The 20,565-nt window shown below is 41.9% G+C and overlaps 1 protein-coding gene across 6 annotated transcripts in view; it reads right to left on the bottom strand.

Moving 5' to 3' along the window:
- The window catches only part of CCDC150 (coiled-coil domain containing 150), a 108,927-nt gene extending 95,277 nt beyond the window's left edge, over positions 1–13,650 (bottom strand). For 5 of the 6 annotated variants that reach the window (XM_068281307.1, XM_068281306.1, XM_068281309.1 and 2 more), the window contains exons 1-4: positions 13,543–13,650; positions 9,936–10,084; positions 6,376–6,596; positions 2,758–2,936 (exon numbers count right to left, since the gene is read on the bottom strand). In XM_068281307.1, coding sequence (XP_068137408.1) covers positions 2,758–2,936; positions 6,376–6,596; positions 9,936–10,084; positions 13,543–13,587 — 594 coding nt within the window. In that variant the 5' untranslated portion in view covers positions 13,588–13,650. Of the gene's footprint in view, positions 1–2,757; positions 2,937–6,375; positions 6,597–9,935; positions 10,085–13,542 lie in introns of those variants that run through there. The other variant, XM_068281312.1, reaches the window with a different exon arrangement.
- Positions 13,651–20,565: the final 6,915 nt, after the last annotated feature.

The raw sequence follows: 20,565 nt of genomic DNA, 5'->3' as shown, positions 1-20,565 counted from the left end.
TTTCACTTCAGTTGTATTGTAAAATTCCTAAGCATTGGCAGTTAAGAGATGCATTTCATGTTACATACTTTCAATCAACAAAATTGTAATATGCAAATTAGTCTGTGGATTTTTGTACCGACTCCACAGCCCTGTGTGAACCTTGTTGCATTGTGGGAAATAACGGTTGTTTCCAACTGTCAAGCAAAGCAGTATCTCCCTCTGCGCATAGAACACTCAGTAACAAACATTCCATTCAGATCACCTAGCAAAACTAAAGAGGTCACCACCAGTGATAGATTTAAGAATGTAAATCAGGGAGAGGAAAGCTTTTACAATGAGGAAACACTGACTTAATCATTTATAAATGAATATTGTAAACAATAAGCAATTTTATTATGTTGTTTTCACTACAGTTCCTCTTTACGTCTGGCTACATCCGTACACTGTGTTATAGGAATGTAAGTCAGATGCTAAAATGAAACAAACATGGAGTTTTCAATCTCTATTCCCAACAGACTTCTTTTCAGCAATAAATAAGAGACCAAGAAACATAGTGCTATAATACTTACCTCGATACCCCTAAGGGACAGCGGCGGGCAACAGACATCTGGGGGTCTCGAGGTAAGCATTATACTTTATATTTACTGAGGATTTAGGTCCCTGCATGGTCAGTCGAGGTGGCTGAAGGCTTCCATATACTTGCATTATTGGTTGTGTATGTTATCTCCACAGTGGTCTTCTTATTGGTATATTTTATGCTTCTTGGGACCCACCAGGATTGATGATTTGTATTCATTTGGTGCTATTTTTATGTTACTATATTGATTATAATTTGTGTATTCATGTCCGCTGCACATAGCTGCTGTTTTGTGATTTTAATTGTTTGTCCTTTGACTATTAATAAAGTTTGATATTTCTTCAATTATTGTGCTATATGGACTCTTGTCTTATATTTACACAAGCAGGTTCTGTTGACTTCACCACTAGTGGCAAGCATGGCTCTGCCAGAGCGTGGAGTCTAAATGGTCACGGGTCTTCACCAGCGCACCCCACAAGGTAAGATGGGCTGCTGCCTCTAGTGGGCAACAGACTACTTTGCTGCCAAGTGGCCACCAGGTCACGACCTTCAGGATTCCCCCACCAGTTGTGAGAGAGAACAGGTGGTGCTGTGATATGGGAGTACTCACGGTCAAGTAACAAGCACAACGGTAACAGGCCAAAGGTCAGGACAGGCAGAGTTCTTGTGTAATCGGGATACAAGCAGAATTTCAAGACAGGCAGATAACAAGTGTAAACAGGTATCAGAAACAAAGGACAGCAACAGGTAATCAAGCAGGATGTAAGATCCGGTGGCCGCTCACGGCGGCGGAACGCCAAGACCCACGCTGAGGTGCAAGCCTCTGGGTCTCGGTCTGTCTCTGACATCACTGGAGTGCATGGCGCTCAGCTCCCATTGGATAAGCGGCGGACGCGCTCTCAGCACGCACTTTGCCGCTGTAAACATTAACCACGTGTGCGCATAGCGTGTCAGCATCTCTGCTGAAACACTCTCTGTTGATTGGTTACTTTGGATTCCTTTACTTTCTGATTGGTTAGTTCTAGTATAAATAAAAGGTGAGCGCCCTCTGTCATCGCCCGTGATAGCCTATACTGGGCTTGTTGCTGAGATTGCGCTCACACCAAGTGCTTGTCTTGCTGCCGACTTGTGTCTGTCTCTTGACTAAGCTTCTTCTAGATTGGATTACCTGGTACCGACCCGGCTTGAACCTGACCACGCTTCTGTATTGGATTACCGGTTACCGTCCCGGCTTGTTAAAGGATTTGCATGAACGCTACCTGGACTGACTCTGGCTTGATTGACCACGCATCTGTCTAGTGATTATACTTCAGCCACTGCCTGCCACCTTGTCTTCATCTGGATTGTCTCAGCCTATGGGCCTCAGGTGACTATTCGGTATACTGTTTTACATTGCCTTTGCTGTGTTTGGTGATTGCCGTTTGCCAGTTTGTATGCTACCTCTGCCTGCAGGGTATTGTAGTTTGTATCAGGCAGGAGCTTTCGCAGGCATTAGGGCTGGGTTATATGTCAGTCATATGGGCATAAGCCTGACTCACAGCAGGTGACCAGACAAGCCTGACACAGGATAAGGACAAGCCAACAAACAGAATACTAACTCGCACTCTAAGCTGACAGAAAAAAATCAGCACTGATTGCTGTGTGAACCAGCCTTATATAGTGCAGGAATTTGAATTTTGGTGCATGTGTATGCTGAGCACGCGATTGAAATCTCCACAATTGAGCATATGTGAGATGCATTACGCCGTACAGCTGGATGCCTTTCATTTAGGCAATAAAGACAGGACCTGCCGCGCGAACACACACACACACACACACAGCCAACTAGGGTCATGCGAGTTATGACAGATATACCATCATGTAATTGCATTATTTATTTTAAATACATAAGCATGTAAACCCCAGTATGTACACAGTATACAGAGTTTCACTGTGCTTCCACTGCAATCTGTACTGATCTCTGCTTGACAGAAGTGCTATCTCAGTTGCTTTTACAGGTTTAAATTGACTCTCTGATCTCATGAAAAACGGGGTGAAACTCCATAATAACAGGAAAAATGTAAATAAGTCATCCAATAAGAAATTATTTATTTAGCTTACCAGTACCTATCTAGTTGTTTTTAGTGTACACTGTCAGATTTATGAGAAGTGTGATATGAAAAAAAGAAAATAATATTTCTGTTGGTATCCATTCTTACCTTTGTGGTAGTTGCAATCTCCAGCGCAGCACTTAACCTCTCTTTGGCTTCCATTTCTCTTTCCAGGTCCTCGATTGCAATGTTTAACTTTTGGCACAGTCTCATTTTTTCTAGTTGAACATCTTTTATTTCCTGAGCATGCTCCTCTTGGATTTCATGCAGGCGCAGTCCCAGGTCAGCTGACAACACAGTAAAACTTCAAGTATAACCTGAGTGCATCAGATACCAGAATGTCTGAATCTTCTGTTTTGCATAGCATTTTAGTAAGGAGGCTTTTTGATCTCTTTCATCCCCTTACACACCCCTAGGAATTCTGGTTCACCATAAGCTTGCTGGGCAATCTGTAACTCGGAATGTCTGTCAACAGATACATTTTATAAAAGGAGGAAAGACCTGTACCGGGTCAGCAGAATCAGACAATTAAATAATCAATTTGTTCTGAAAAGGATCAAAAGGATGCATAAAGTAAATTGGTTGTTGCAGCTCTTTTAATATCCCTTCTACATACAAGCTCTCTAACCCTAGCTTTCAAAACTTAATTAGTACATGCAACATAAAATAGTTCACATGGGTATTTCAATATCAACATGGAGAATAAGAAATGCAGTAATTTTTGGTACTTCACTATTACAAATCTGTACTTGGGGAACTGTAAGGATCACAATCCTATTTTTATAGATTCCTAGACATGGTTCTAAAATGCCACTAGGTGGCAAGTATGTCCCTTTGCAGTAGGTACAGTACACTTAAAGTGGGATACAGGTGCAAATTAAAAACCTTGGTACTTATTGCTAGATACAAGAACATAGTTCTCTCCCAACTTTTTGTTTTTTAAATAAATACATTTATACACCTGTGTCCCAAGCAGATGCATTGCCATGGCAACAGCTGGCTGGCACATAATTTGGAAATGGACCCGAACTACACAGCTTTCCACTTGCCCAATACTGCTGATGCCACAGTGATCAATAGAGCTATAGGACAAGTGGAAAGCTGTGCAGGTCGGGTCTATCTCCGGTTGACGTGTCAGCCATAGCCACGGCAATGCCTCTCTATTTGGAAGGAGGCAGGGAGGATTGAGCTATAAGCAAAAGAGAACTTCCTGCATGTCAGCATCATCTGGTATACGTGCAATGTACAGGAACACAGGTAATGTATACAATGATCTATTTATAAAACAAAAATTTGGGGCAGAACTATGTTACAATACCTACTCTTGCCCCTAGCAATAGGTACCAGAGTTTGCAAATTGCACTTTCATCCCAATTCAAGAAGTTAACAGAGGTTTAAATTTGACCTCCATGCTTGTATTATGATCAGCAAGTGTCAGGGAAAATGACCAGTCATTTGATGTAAAGGAGAAACCACAGCAATGGGGCATGAGGAGCAAGGATGTCAGGGGACCTTCAGTTAAAAAAAAATCAGCTTCCAGCAGTGAGAAGCTAGAGGAGGACTGGTAAAACTTAAAGAGAATCTGTATTGTTAAAATCGCACAAAAGTAAACATACCAGTGTGTTAGGGGACATCTCCTATTACCCTCTGTCACAATTTCGCCGCTCCTCGCCGCATTAAAAGTGGTTAAAAACCGTTTTTAAAAGTTTGTTTATAAACAAACAAAATGGCCACCAAAACAGGAAGTAGGTTGATGTACAGTATGTCCACACATAGAAAATACATTCATACACAAGCAGGCTGTATACACCCTTCCTTTTGAATCTCAAGAGATCATTTGTGTGTTTATTTCCCCCTGCAGCTATCTTCCACTGAAGTGTCAGGCTGTTTCTTCCTGCAGAGTGCAGACAGCTCTGCCTGTATGTAATTCCTCAGTATGTGAAAGCCCAGCCAGCTCAGAGGAGGATTTATCCAGCTTGTAAAAGATAAGAGAGAAGCGAGAAGCTGCCCTAATCTAAATAATACACAGGCAGTGTGCAGAGAGGGGCCTGGAGGGGGGAGATGCATCACAGAACCACAACACTGAAAAACTTGGCAGCCTTCCAGACACAGGCCGACAAGTCTGACAAGAGAGAGATAAGTTGATTTTTTACAGAGATGGTGATAGTAGAACGTGCTGCAGTAAGCCAGAACACATTAGAATAGCGTTTGGAACTTGTAGGATGATAAAAAACAGGATGCACTTTTTGTTACGGAGTCTCTTTAAGTGTGGGGGAAGAGTGCCCTCCTCTTGTAAACGTGAGAGGTCAGCTTTACACCTACATCAATCAATTCTACAGCAAGAGGAGAGCTGGCAGCACAAAATGAGAACAAGCTTGAGGCTGCTTTCTGCATTGCAAATTATGATATATTCTACATTTTATGCATTAGAAAAAAAAACACCATGAGCATGAATTAGGGTTTTAATTCTTTTTGAATGACAAACACCAAATCAATATGCAGATCAGGTAATCAGATATCATTCAGGAGCTCCTGAAAACAACTGAAGATCAGCATTGCAGCCAGGCAGCTGGCATTTATTAAAGAAAAAAAAATCAGTATGGAAACCGTCATTATCCTGGCAGTTCAGGTTGCCAAGTCACTAGTGTGGCAGTAATACATTTATTTAAAAACACTTTTATTAAAGAACTTCAAAATTAACAAACAACAGTAGGTCAGTAATTACCATACATAGCATTATCTTTTACAAAATATCGATATACTGTACACTGGTATATTCTTATTTATAAGTGAGGATACAAAGGTGTTATAACATTTGGTACAGCAGTACGAGGTATGAATTACCAGTGTGACCCACAGTTGTAAAAGGAAAAACTAAACACAACGGATTTCAACCCTGGTCTTCCCCCCCTACAAAGCAATTCCTCAGCATTTAAATGTCCCCTCCCGGCGGTAATACATTTATAACTGAAGTTACTATTTGTATCGGAAGTAACAGAAATCAGGTAAGGAACTTGTAACTACCTCCAGAAACAAGCTAGCCCAACTGAAATATCTACATGAATTCTGTTATACTCCAGATAACCTGCATAATGTGGGATAACCGAGTTCATTTTGGACAGCCATGAAGGCGATTCTATCAGACAAATTGACCATCCTAAATATTCACAGTCAAAAACTATTGTTACTAAGAATGATAGAAGATTAGAGCCTACTTTACTGTACAAGGAAACTGATCACATATTACAGAAAACACGTACCCTTCTACAGTAGATGACTGGAAGCCCCTACTGATCAACAATCTCAAACGATACCAAACTGCATAGGAAAACAGGATGCTAAGTTAAATGTAAGGAAATATGGGGTACATGGATGGATTTCATGGCTGCTTATACAGTACATCAATAATAAAAATTACATGGAAATCCAACTGGGACTATGTGATGCAAATTCAGGCTACTATAAGATACCTGAAAACTTGCAATGAGTCATATATGAACATTTTTGCAATGTACTTTACAGATACTGTATAAAGGCAACACAGGCTATACAGCAGACTAATAATGCTTTATTAGAGGTCTTTAGTGGTTGCTATGTTATAAAGGAATATTTCAATACATTGAACGTTAAAATAAATTACTCTTTATTTCTAAACCATTGTAGTTTTCCCCCCTTCTATAGTAGAAGCAGTAGAGTGTTGTACTGTGTTCTATAGTTATCTCTTACCAGAATGTTTTGTGTGCAACTCTCGGTCTGTGTGTACCCGAAATACATGAAGCTTTAGGGTCTGCAGCATGCTTTCTATGTGACACATCCGACTGACAAGATTCTCACAGTTCCTCCACAGAGTATCGGCATCTCCTGTAAATGCTGGCGGTGCTCTTACAGGACTGATTGGACGAGGCAGCTCACCAGACTTTTCATACTCCAGATACTTGCCGGTCAATCTAACAAAGTATACAAGTTACATGTTCAAGGCAAAATGCATGTTCTGATGTATGATGCCACAGCAATCTATACATCTTAATATCTCCAGGCATACAGGGGCCTTCACTCCTTTCCTAAACTTCACCCTTGTCACTGGTTCTTACTTCAACCTACCGAAGTAATGTTTATGAGGTTGTCTCCTTCTGTATGCTCCTAGATATTCTCCATCTATGTAAAGCCCATTTATGAAGTAATGTATAAACAGCCACCTTTGTTGCTTTATGAAACAAAAAGCATCGGTAAGCAGCCCACAGATTTTCATTGTGGCAGTGTAATGTGGCTTCTTTTAATGTGGCGATCTGCGGCATAATCACAAACAGTGTTTTTAGTTCAGGTTTTTAAACATTTGATATGGGGAAGGTAGCAGGAAAGATGGAGGCACAGGCAGTGTAAGGAGGGAAAAAATGTGCTTGCTGGTCCCTGTTGCTTAAACATACAGTGTTACAGATCTTTAAATAAGGCCTGAGGACACCTGTACGCTCACTTGATTCTTGGCCGAGTTAAACATAACAGATATAGGAAGCTTGAGAGTCTCTGTGGTAAATGTTTACGCACACAGGGGGGGGGGGGGGGGGGTAGTGCAGGGATCAGCTTCACTACCTCTCTCAGTCATTAAATCAACAATGCAGGAAATGTAGTCAAAGATATGTCAAGGATGGTAAATCACACATACAAAGTATGGCAAATATATATATTACCATAGTGCAATTTCATAATAAAGCTTTTAACTTTTTTAACAGTATAACGCTATGAGGGTGTTTTTCACTCTAACCTGAGGTACACTTGTACTGCTGCCTGTATTGCTGAGGACTGGCTGGGATACTTGGACCCTGATGCACGGAGATAAAGCACACTATAACCCATATGCACAAAAGGATCCGCAAACCAACGGTAGTAGAAAATGCTGGTAATTCTTTATTCAGGAATTCCACAAGGCAAGTATAAAAATCACAAGGTTCAACTGACGCGTGTCGGGCTTACAATCTGCCCTTAGTCAGCTATGACTAAGGGCAGATTGTAAGCCCGACACGCGTCAGTTGAACCTTGTGATTTTTATACTTGCCTTGTGGAATTCCTGAATAAAGAATTACCAGCATTTTCTACTACCGTTGGTTTGCGGATCCTTTTGTGCATATTCCTGAACTGGCTTGGCTTCCCAGATCCTGCATCCACTAGTTGAATTGGTAGGGGGTTTTGAGCATTTTGATTCCTTACCACACACTATAACCCATCTAGCAGGGGATACACACCTGATTGTTTGACTATGGTTTTATGTATTATTGATGTGAGCTTATCCAACTGCATAAGATTATATATATATATATATATATATATATTTCGGTCAAAGAGGAGAATATAAAATATCTTATTTAAAGGTGGTAAAACCAGGACCTCCTGTTAGTGGAGTATGACCACAGAAGTGACTGGCCTTATCCTTTCCAGCACTGGAGATACAGAAGGGCCAGGTCCCTTTTCCTCAAAGGGCCGAAGCTAAGCACCAGAGCCCAGCTGATATGGGCTGTGGTAACACTTCCAGCATTTGCAGTTTCCCATTCATAACGCGTCCTCATTAGAGACCAGAGGTCTGTTTAAAAGAGACTCATTGCATCAAATTGTTTATGGAGTGGTGGGCCTGAGAAGTAGAGGGTACCCACCCCTTCCTTCCTCACTAAGCTGCTCCCATTGGCTACCTGTCACTAGATTGATGGCTTCTAAACTTGTCACCATTAACACATGATTGGAGATGGTGACAATTGGCCAGTGTGTGTAGACTGAAGAGGGAAAGGGTGGGCACAATCTATGACTCAGGTCTGATGGTTACTGCATATAGTGAGGGACATAGGTTCACTTTAAAACTGTTATGTTCAGCTCGTCTACTTTTTTTTTGTTTTGTTTTTTACAATTCCATTTACTTTGTAAAGTACACCTATAACCCCTTGACATATTCAGATAATACAGCGAGATAAAGGATTCTAGGCAGCTTTACCTCCTCTGGGCATCCCCTTATCCCTATTCAGCCCTGTGAGTTCAATGACATCAACAAGTATGGCACAAACAGAGATGACCTAGGACACCATTCCCCCCTCTCCCCCTCCCAAAAAAAATTTGTTATGGCAGTGTGCACAAAGGGCCTGAGCACACATGTGCGCTTCTATGCTTTTTTCAGTAATAGATCAATGATATACATGCAAGTATACTCAGGCCCTTATGCATATACTCCCCCTGTGAGTGCCCTAGCCACGGATCTATGCATTCTTTGCCAACACTGCATGCGTAGATTATTTTAACTTTGTACAATGTAGCCACTTAACATATATATATTTTTTTTAAATCTGTGTTTTCCTTCTCCTCTTTTACCTTTCCCTTTCTCATCTTCCATATCTGGAAGATCAATGTTCACAGAGTGAGAAGTAGCACCTTACTATAACTATAGTACAGGGTATCACATATAGTGGGTAGTAATGGTTGCTGTTGGTTACGTTTCTTGTCATGATTGATTGGTTGTGCATATTTTCATATGCAGTAGGTAGTAGAGCGCAATAATATGGGTTATGTTATCTGGTCACCTTATTTTACTCCTGCGATATTAACTAAGGTTTTACGTTTGGACATGGTCCTACATGGTCCCAGGTACTGAGTACAAACAGCAATATGTTTACCGATGTCTGTATGATCTCCTGCACTTTGCTTGCTGACCTCTGTAAGGATTTACCACTGCTGTTACTATTTTAAATTCTTCAATACATTTTCTCGTGTAAAAAAAAAAAAAAAAAGCTGTGTTTTCATTTAGGGCTTCTTTCACAATAAAAAACGCACTTTTAGGCAAAAAAAAAAAAAAACACATATTGGCATGCACATTTGCAGGCAGTTTGCAATGCATCAGCATGCTTTTTAGTGATGTATTTTCTGGAAAAATGTATAAAAATGTGTGTTTGAGCATTTATTTTATGCCCTTATGATTTTCTGGCAGATTTACTGTCAGATCAATTATTTCTAACATGTCCGATCGGATTTCTGATCGATTTTCCGTGGGATTGAACGGAAAATCGCTCAGAAATCAGATCGGACATATTGGAAGTAATTGATCTGACAGTAAATCTCATGTGTACCAGGCACTGACTATAATGGACGTGACAAATCCAGGAAGCCAAAAAAACGAACACACATAATATTTGTGGGGAAATGCATGGCCTTCTGAATTGGAAATGTATGCATATTTAAAACAAAAATAAATACACACACATAGTGGTAATAAGCCCTTACCATATAACAATCCTAAATATAGTGACTATTCATACCTTTGGCTGTTAATACCTAGCAGCTTCAAATCACTTATCAAGCACTCAGCTTGTTCCTCTGCCATACGCATCCGCTGTTCAAGAACACAGAAGGTTTCTGGAGCCGTCGCTTGAATATTAAGTGGGGCAATAACTGGACGTGCCATCTCCTGCCAAACATGCAAAACATATAAATTATACATTTGCTTTCCCATCCCAGTACAACTATATACAATAACATACTAGTTCTGTTTGAAAAAAAATAAACAAAAAGCAAAGAGCTAATCACACTCAGAAATTACTGAATAGTTATCTGATGGGTATCAATCTTTAGCCTTCTGAATTGCACTATAACTGATACCTGTAGGTAATGCAACTTGAATGCCTATAGAGGTGGCCACACACTATGCACACTGACTGTACAATCAATCACCAATCTTACCACTTTTATGTATTATCAGAGACTACATGAAAAAATATATGCAAGTCAAAGTAAATCTATTGGTGTTATAGTGCATGGATGTTGGTAAGATTGCATAGTGTGTGGCCACCAAATCTGGGCATGAGCTCATACAGACACAACCGAGCAGCAATTTTTGTTGTTACTGTTGCTATGGGAAGAGGGGGGATGACGGCAAACAACAGAGCGGTTTCCGGCAGGTGCGATAGGGAGGAACAAATTGCACCAAGCCATCGCTGGCAATTAAAGATCCAGTGTGCCAGATCTTTAAACGACCTTGTAGGACATCTATGCATATGCTAAATTCTCAGCCTAGGCAGCCCCAAATGGCCACCTCAGTCAAGCATGTGTACAAGGCTTTATTCCTGTACAAAGTTTGTTCAGTCAAGGGATGTTCATACTCAGTATAGACCAAAAGAAACTGCCTAGTCACATTTCACATCACTACATCTGAGACACTGATTAGGTGGAGAATGTTGAACTTGTGCAAGTGGATTCAGTATAAGGCAAAACTAAAAATTAGTTGGCTCCACTAAATAAAACATTTACTGGCAGGCATTTGGGCAGCACTACCAAATAAGAATTTATTAGCATGTGGCAAGCACCAAAAAACAAAACCTCTCACCACCACATTCAATGAGAAACATATTAAAAGATCGGCAATGAATAGGGAGTTGGAGGAAAGACATTGGCCTCAATTCACTAAGCTTTATCAAACACTTTATCAAATGTTTGATAATTTACCTCATGGGTAAAATCTAATTTTGAATTCACTAAGGTGTTATAGATTTATTGACGGTTTTATCGACAAAATATTCGATTAATATATAACACCTTAGTAAATTCAAAATTAGATTTTACCCATGAGGTAAATTATCAAACGTTTGATAAAGTGTTTGATAAAGCTTAGTGAATTGAGGCCAATGAGAGAAGTGAGTATCGGTCATCAATAGGCAAAGGTTGGTAGATAGGGAAGGTAGGGTGTAATGTTAGTTGTCAGGGTTAGGTGTCTAGAAAGTGTAAATGCTAGGAAAGGGAAGGTTAGGTCTTGTTCACACTACACATACTGCATAACATGCTAACTGTCAGCTATAATGCAGGCATAGTATTAACACCCTGCTCTATTAGAGCAGTATGCATATTTTCATGGGATTGCATTACCATAATGTTGTTGCTGTTTAGTGCAAAGAGATGTGAACATTCAGATTGATTGAGTTGTATCAAAAGTAAGTCTGTGTACTCTACTTCATTAAAGAGACACTGAAGTGAAAAAAAAAAAAATTATGATGTAATGATTTGTATGAGTAGTACAGCTAAGAAATAAAACATTAGGAGCAGAGACATAAGTCTAATATTGTTTCCAGTACAGGAAGAGTTAAACTCCAGTTATCTATGCAAAAAAGCCACTGAACTCCATGACTTTCAAAGTCACAGAGAGCTCTGTCTTCTGAAGCTTATTATCTCAAATGTCTGGCACTGTATTGCTTTTTTTTCCTGCAGAGAACAGTTCAAAAGCTCACTAGTCTGCTCTGTAAAAATCATTTAGAATGCTGAGTAGTGTGTAAACTGCAAATATTAGAGAATGATGCAATTTTATAAAAATAAAAAAAATAAAAACTATATAACTGAAAATAAAATATGAGAATATTTTCCTTGCTACTAATGTTCTAGAAATTATCTGTACTAAACAACCAATTCATTATATCAGGGTTTTTTTCGGTTCAGTGTCTCTAAGTTATTGTGAAATGAAGTGTGCATAATAAGAACAAGGCATTAGGATTAAGCATCAGAAAATAGATTAGCGTTGGGGTGGTGGGGAGCATGGGAAGGGGTTTTAATGATTAGGATTGGGGTGATTGGGATTGATTTGGCAGTTAACCGGGAGTACAACTATTGTTTTAGTTGCCAGTCTTTTTGAGGTTACCCACTGGGAAACCTTATATGGAAACTGCCACTGCTCTCCATTTCTACTGGAAGCGCAGTGGCAGTTTTCCTATGAGGCTTCCTAAAGGGTCACCTCAACTGCTGATCGTTTTGTAAAAATCTCAACCATACTAGCTCTGGAGAGTTATCCAAACAAGCCTGCAGGGAGACAAGAGACACTCACAGCGAGTGCTGTCACTTGGTCCCTAGCAGTGAGGCAGAAGCAGAGGCCCATGTCCATGTAAGTGACATGCCAAGTGGCTGTATAGTGTGATGGTTAAGGGCTCTGCCTCTGAGGCTCTGACACAGGGGGCTGGGGTTCATATCTTGGTTCTTCCTGTTCAGTAAGCCAGCACCTATTCAGTAAGGAGTCCTTGGGCTAGACTCCCTAACACTGCTACTGTCCACTGAGGGCGCCCTACTGGCTGCAGCTCTGTCATTTGAGTCCACCAGGAGCAAAGGGCAACATAAATGTTCTGTGTCTTGTTCTGGGCGTCCTGTTTCATACACTGACTTGCTGTGTGAGTGATCTATATGACACTGTGCTATGCATATCTTCTCCTGGGTTTGCTATAGCTTCACTATTCCTTAGGGGACCCTCTGTTCTTCAGCATTATCACTAGCATCGGCACCATTTGGCTCTCCCCACTGTACAACCCAGTTTCCCAGGGGTGCATTGTTACCAGCGATAAGTAAGTTTGTTTCCATAGCCCCCGTTGTCATGCCAACACATGAAAAGGGGGAGCAGGGGTCCTATGGATTTAGAGGGCTTCATACAAGGTAGTTGACCCATAAGTAACACTGACCTGTAACACTGACCAGAAACAAAATGCAGATTATGTTTTCTGAGTCTGTAACTCCAGATCATCATTACAGCGAGAGAATAAATATCAGCAACCTCAGCTTCAGAAGGTATATTCACACCCACCCACACTATTATAAAATTGCAGGAACTTTCTTCCTTCATTCTCCTACGATTCTAGTGATGCTACAGTTCATCAGAATCACCACCACCCTATACACATATCGATGAGGACGTTTTCAAACACAAATCTTCAAACGCCCGAACTATTCCTGAAATGTCTAATTTTAATTGTATAGAGTATATAGACAACAACAGGCATAGACAAAAAAGCCATAAGCATAGACACAACATTGACACAAATAGCACGAGGCACTAAGAAGGTCTTTTTTTTACGGAAATGAAGCACGAACTCCGTTATCTACTGGAAATACCTATTTTACCTTTCGGACTTGAAACTGCAGATCACCGCATGCACAAGCTTGCATTAGGCCATAGCGTTACTATGGAGACGTCTCCTATGCTTCTCTCATCAAACAGCCCGCTTCAGTGCTGATGTGTGCAGCGCATGCTCAGAACTGCTCGAATGGAATGTTGGGAGCAAACTTCTGTTAGCTGCCGCTAGAGGCCAGAGGACTCTCTCTCTGAATGTGTTCACGAGAGTAGCGCTGTTGTGGATGACTGGAACTCGAGAATGGGATGGCTTCTGAAAAATGTCTTCCGAGGAAGTAAACTAAGCACTATTCTAGAAGGCTAATTACTTACGTGCACACTGCACAGTAGTAAGCATTTTCCGGATTAAATAGAAAAATAGCCAGTTACTGTTGTTGTGCCATTTAGTCACCTATTCATTTAATTATTTGTTCATTTATTTATATTTAAACGTGTTCAAATGGCACATATGAAAAAAGAGTGCCAGGGAAATTTGAGTGCCAGGAAATAGTGATCATAGAATATCGATACATTTGTAGATATTCATCTATTAATAGTTGTAATCGTCCATAATAAAATATCGGTAAATATTTGTTACCGATATTTTACTACAGCTAACCCTACCATAGGCAAACGCAGGGGGGGATTACAGGTGCCCAGATTCCCCCTCAGACCAGGGCCGGTGCAGGGTCTGGGGACAGGCACAAGTTGAAACACCAGAATATCTGCAGACATCCTGGCTGCAGCTCACAGCACTGCCCTCTTTCTTTCCCTGCTACAGCTGACTTAGGATGTAGCAGCAGTGTGTGTACAGAGCATAGAGCAGCAGCTTGTGTACAGAGCATGGAGCAGCAGCCTGTGTACAGAGCATGGAGCAGCAGCTTGTGTACAGAGCATGGAGCAGCAGCTTGTGTACAGAGCATGGAGCAGCAGCTTGTGTACAGAGCATGGAGCAGCAGCGTGTGTACAGAGCATGGAGCAGAAGCGTGTGTACAGAGCATGGAGCAGCAGCGTGTGTACAGAGCATGGAGCAGCAGCGTGTGTACAGAGCATGGAGCAGCCGGAGCAGTGCTTTTCAGCGCTGCTAGATTTGGGCGCAGCCGGCGCCGCCATAGACTATAAAGGGATTCAGTCTATAGCGGCGCTCAGTGAGTAACGTCGGAGCCGTCAGCAGACGGAGCCGAGGTTGCTTAAAAACATAATAATTCGGCCTCCAGCAATCGCTGGAAGCCGAATTATTTCATTCCCCCACTATCCATGGCGGCCTGCAGGGGGAATAGTAATTAAATCGGCCCGGACTTATGCAGAAGCAGGATCAGCCATATACCGCTGTATCCTGCGCTCAAGTCTACCGGCGCCGATTTCAAATGTACTCGGAGCAGCGGTGTGTACACAGAGCATGGAGCAGCTCTGGGAAACTTAATAGAGTCAGGTATGAACACAGCCCTGTGCCCCTGCGGTGTGAATGCTTCACTTTATTAATTACCAATGTCGCTGTCCTCATTATTATCTGTATCCAAACTGCTCCTGAATGATCCCATTGTCGGTCAATCGGACGGGAAATTGCATTATGTGTACCCAGCATGATGTTCTTCCATATTATTCTAATGTATTGTGTGTGGCTGAGGGAGACCTTTCAGGTATCCCCCCCTTAAAAATCCTGGGTTTGCCCCTGCCTACTCTCACACAGAATCCTCCCCCGTGACACCTAACCTTAAACTCCTACTCCCCCCCCCCCCGCCCCCCCCCCCCCTGCATAAACCCGCTTCCTGATGCCTAACTTTAATTGCCCCCATTTAACCCTGCGCAAACTTGTTTCCTGATGCCTAACTCTAACTATCCTCTGCTTAAACCCCCTTCCTGGTGCTTGACCTCAACTGCACCCCCCCCCCCCCCCCCCATCCTGACATCTAACGCCACAAAAAAAGGGTAAATATTGGGTGCCACCATAAGCATTCATAGAAATATCGGTCAATAAATAGCAGGTGTCAGACTGGTTCCTATGGAAACTACGGGCTCAAACCCACTAGCAGCCCTTTCTAAGCGCTACTGATTTTAAAGGGGAACTGAAGTAAGATGTATACGGAGGCTGCCATATTTATTTCCTTTTAATCAATACCAGTTGCCTGGCAGCCCTGCTGGTCTATTTCTCTGCAGTAGTATCTAAATAAAACCAGAAACAAGCATGCAGCTAGTCTTGTCAGATCTGACTTTAAAGTCTGAAACACCTGATCTGCTGCATGCATGTTCAGGGGCTATGGCTAATAGTATTAGAGGCAGAGGATCAGCAGGGCTGGCAGGCAACTGGTATTGATTAAAAGGAAATAAATACGGCAGCCTCCGTATACCTCTTACTTCAGTTCCCCTTTAAAAAAGCTCTTGCTAATGCAATGCTATGGGTGAGTTTTATAAAATCACATTGTTTAAGTGGGATCACACCCATAACATTACATTAACAGGAGTTTTTCGATTCACAACTGCTTAGTAACAGTTTAGTAATGTACTGCTAGTGGGTTCCAGGCCTACGGCTACAAATATGCAAGTGTAGATCATAGCTCTAGTAACAAATCCCCCTATCTCTCATCATTACATTTTCCTCTTCTTGACCCGGTGTACATATCTGTATAAATAATACGGCATTTATCCAAGTTTCACAGAGGGATAAAACAACCATTTACAGTAATGATTTCATAAATCAGTCTCAGCCAGTGAATGCTGACTTGGTGAATAATACTCACCAGGCCATGCTTGCGGGTGTAGCTTTTCTCTACTGGGTTTCCATTTGGTCTTCTACTTCCCTTCCTTATGTGTTTAGTTGTATGTGCACCCTCTGCTAGTGGAAGCTGAAACTGCAACCAGAATTTTTTTCAGCTTCCAATTTACAGCTGCAGTGGTGTAGCAATAGGGGATGTAGAGGTTGTAACCGCACTGGGGCTCCTGGACCAGAGGGGCCCATTAGAGGCCCTCCTTCATCCATCTAATTAGTTTTTCATTGGTGCTATGCTGGCATTAAACACTTTTATATGTTCATTGAATAGTGGTAATCCTTAACAAACTGTTTCCTTACCCTGGTTAAGCCTCTCTGACACTGAAGTTTTCCTTCGTAGGTTTTGTAGCGCCATATCAATAGAGTGCTTGGGCCCCATCTAAAACCTGCACTAGCGCCCAAGCTCCTTAGTTACTCCACTCTACATCTGTTACCTTAATTAATGTTGACTTGATTTTCCCTTGCTTATAATATGCTTTAAAATACTGCTGAAAACAGTATTTCTGTCACTGAAATACTGTATACCATGAAGTGAGATAAATGGATTTATCTCAAGTTACCCATCATGTTACCAGTAATATTATCTGCTCCTCGCAGGCATAGGTTTGTGTTCAAACACAGCTCATCCTTGCTATAATTCAAATAATCTGTCTTTCTGCTTATTTTCAGCATTATTCAGGCAGGTGTCCCAACTAGCTACAGTGCTGCCCATAATTATTCATACCCCTGGCAATTTTTTACTTAAAGTTACTTTTATTCAACCAGCAAGTAATTTTTTTGGTGGGAAATGACATAGGCGTCTCCCAAAAGATAGTAACACGATGTACAAGAGGCATTATTGTGGGAAAAAAACATTTCTCAGCTTTTATTTACATTTGAGCAAAAAGTGTCCAGTCCAAAATTATTCATACACTTTTAAATACTCAATAGAAAAGCCTTTATTGGCTATTACAGCTATCAAACGCTTCCTATAATTGCAGACCAGCTTTTTGCATGTTTCTACAGGTATTTTTGCCCATTCATCTTTAACAATAAGCCCCAAATCTTTCAGGTTGGAGGGTCTATTTGCCATCACCCTGATCTTTAGCTTCCTCCACAGATTCTCAACTGGATTCAAGTCAGGACTCTGGCTGGGCCACTCCAAAACGTTATTTCACTTCTCAAATATGACTGTGTGTGTCTCCTATATAATATAGTTAACTGACATTTTTTATCATAACAACCAACAATTTATATAGGAAAATCATGACAATTAACAAGGTTGCCCAAACTTTCGCATCCCACTGTATATTAAAGCAGACCTGAAGACTCAAAAATAAAAAGAGTTTCACTTACCTGTGGCTTCTGCCAGCCCCCTGCAGCCGACCTGTGGTCGCAACATTACCAAACGTTCCACTGGTCCTCCGCCGCGTCTCAGTTTCTTTACCACTGACTTACAAGCCTGCATGGTGCATCCTCGCTCCCGGTCACGTTGTCGGGAGCGTCGTGCGCAGACACAGTACTGAAGGAAGCAATCATCAGGCCTCTCTTCAAAAAACCTTCCACCCAGATGCAATGACCAGCTACAGACCTGTCTCTAACCTTCCTTTTTTGGGGAAGGTAGTTGAAAAAGCCGTATACCTCCAGCTAGAAGCCAAAATCTTACAAAACAACGTTTATGAACCATTCCAGTCTGGCTTCAGGAAACATCACAGCACTGAAACTGCCCTCATTCAAATCTGCAACCGTTTGCAACAACCTGCTCATGGCAAGAGACAAAGGAGAGTGCTCCATCCTGATACTGCTAGACCTTTCTGCAGCCTTTCTGCAGCCTTTAATACAGTTGACCAGGACATCTTGATAAGCAGGATACAGGAATACTGCGGCACTGATGGCATAGTTCTCCAGTAGTTCCAACCCTTCTTGAGTGGCAGAACCCAAAAAGTGTCTATGGGGCCCTTCCTGTCCACCTCTGTATGACTTAAAGGAGTTATCAAGGAAATAACCTAAAATGAGGTTTACTCACCTGAGGCTTTCTCCAGCCCCTTGCAGCAGACTGTCCCATGCCGACCGCTCTGCTCCCCGCCGCTGTCCTGGTCTCGCCGTTCGGTATTAAGCCTGACCACGGGGTCAGCCTTACTGCGGCTTCACTGTCAATCATTGCCACGTGGGCCGCGGCGAACTGTGCAGGCGCAGTTCGCTGCGGCCCACGTGGCGATGATTGACAGCGGCGCTTTGCGAAGCCGCAGTAAGGCCGACCCCAGGGCTCAATCCTTTCTTCCCTGCTTTTCACAATTTACATGTTACCGCTTAGAAAACGAATCCAAAAACACAGCATGACATACCACTGCTATGCAGACGACACCCAACACCCACCCACCTTTCCTTCAAGCCTGGTTTGACAGACTGAAATTCAACTATAAAGCCTGCCTAGCTGAACTACAGCAATGAATGAGTGACAACTGGCTGAGACTGAATGCAGAAAAAACTGAAGTCCTTCTGATTGGAGGGCAGTGCATGACAACAAAACAACTTCACTCGCAATCTTCACCTGTGGGAATAGGAGGCACCGATCTACACAGCTCTGAGCATGTGCGTAGCCTGGGAGTTCCAGTTGATGGGGATTTATACTTCAGAACTAACATCTCTGCTGTGGTGAAATTATCCAATTTTCACCTGAAGAACATCGCAAAAATCAAGCACTTCATCCCCCTAGAAGATCTGCCAACCTTAGTACATGCTTTCATTACATCCTGACTGGACTACTGCAATGCTCTCTACACTGGCCTTCCAAAAAAGGACTTACCACCTACAGTTGATACAGAATACTGCTGCCAGACCAACCAACCCCGTCACTGCCACATAACACCAGTCATGCATGCACTCTCTTCACTGGCTACCTATAAAATGGAGGATCCTATACAAGATCGGCCTACTGACATTTAAGTCACTTCATAACCTGGGCCCTGGATATATCAAAGAAATGTTGCAGCTGCGTAGCAATCCCTGCAATCTCAGATCCACAGAATCTAATAATCTAGTCATACCCAGAGTCCACCTGAAAACTTTTGGTCCCAGAGCCTTCTGTCATGCTGCTCCTACATTATGGAACTCCTTACCTTAGCAGATCAGGGCAGCTCCATCTCTGGACGTGTTTAAATCCAGACTGAAAACCCACCTGTTCAGTTTAGCATTTGCAGAATTATAATGTTTGTTGTGGTAATACTTCATCCTAGTCCTATGGGAGAAAAGTACTATAGAAATGTTAATATTATTGTTAGTAATAGAAAAACTTGTTCTGCGCCTGCTCAGGACGCTCCCAGCAACGTGAGCATGAGCGAGGATGCGCACGGCCAGGGCCGCGCAGGTGCAGTGGCCTACCAACTCACAAAATGAAACTGAGCGGCAACAAGGGACCAGAGGATCGTTTTGTTCCAGTGCAGGCACAGGACGTCGGCAAGGGACCAGTAGAAGCCCCAGATAAGTTAAGCTTATGGGACAATTGGCCTATCAGCTGTTCCATGGCCAGGTGTATGTTATTCCCTCATTATCACAATTACAACAAGAAGATAAAAGGTCCAGAGTTATATTCAAGTGTGCTATTTGCATTTGGAATCTGTTGCTGTCACCTGACAGCTGAAAAAAAAAAACATCAGAGATAGCAAAAACATTAGGTGTGGTTCATAAAAAGAAGGAACGCTTCAGCTCAGCAACACCAAAAGACCCGGAATACCATGGAAAACAACTGTGGTGGATGAACAAAAAAAATAATTTCCCTGGTGAAGAAAACACCCTTTGACACACATGGAACACTCTCTAGGAGGTAGTTGTATGTGTGTCAAAGTCAATTATTAAGAGAAGACTTCACCTTATAATTTGCATTTCTGAGACAAATACCTTGCACAAGTCTAAGTATGCAAATTAGTCTTCCGTTTAGCAAGAGTGCTTGCAGTAGCTGTTCTGGCTGATTGACAGGAAACATTGCCCCAACAAGAGAGCTGTCATTTTAAACAATGGAAAGGATTATTAAACTCATCTTTAACCTTTTAACCACCAAATTAATTAGTGGCTTGGTAGCACTCCAGGCCTATTTATTGGGAACAACAGCAACTCAGCCAAGAATTCGTAGGCAGAGCTGGCATGTAATGTGCATAGCATCAGTGTTTTATTATATTTTATTTACATGTAAGCCACTAGATGGCAGTATCAGCACACAGCTCCTTTTATCATTTATGGAACCTGAAGAGGAAAACAAAAGTTTGCTTTCTTGGCAACAATGGTTAATTTG

This window comes from Hyperolius riggenbachi, chromosome 4 (genome assembly GCF_040937935.1).
Source record: "Hyperolius riggenbachi isolate aHypRig1 chromosome 4, aHypRig1.pri, whole genome shotgun sequence".
Lineage (NCBI taxonomy): Eukaryota > Metazoa > Chordata > Amphibia > Anura > Hyperoliidae > Hyperolius > Hyperolius riggenbachi.
Note: the sequence above shows the minus strand (reverse complement) of the source record. Positions and strands in the feature narration are given on the sequence as shown.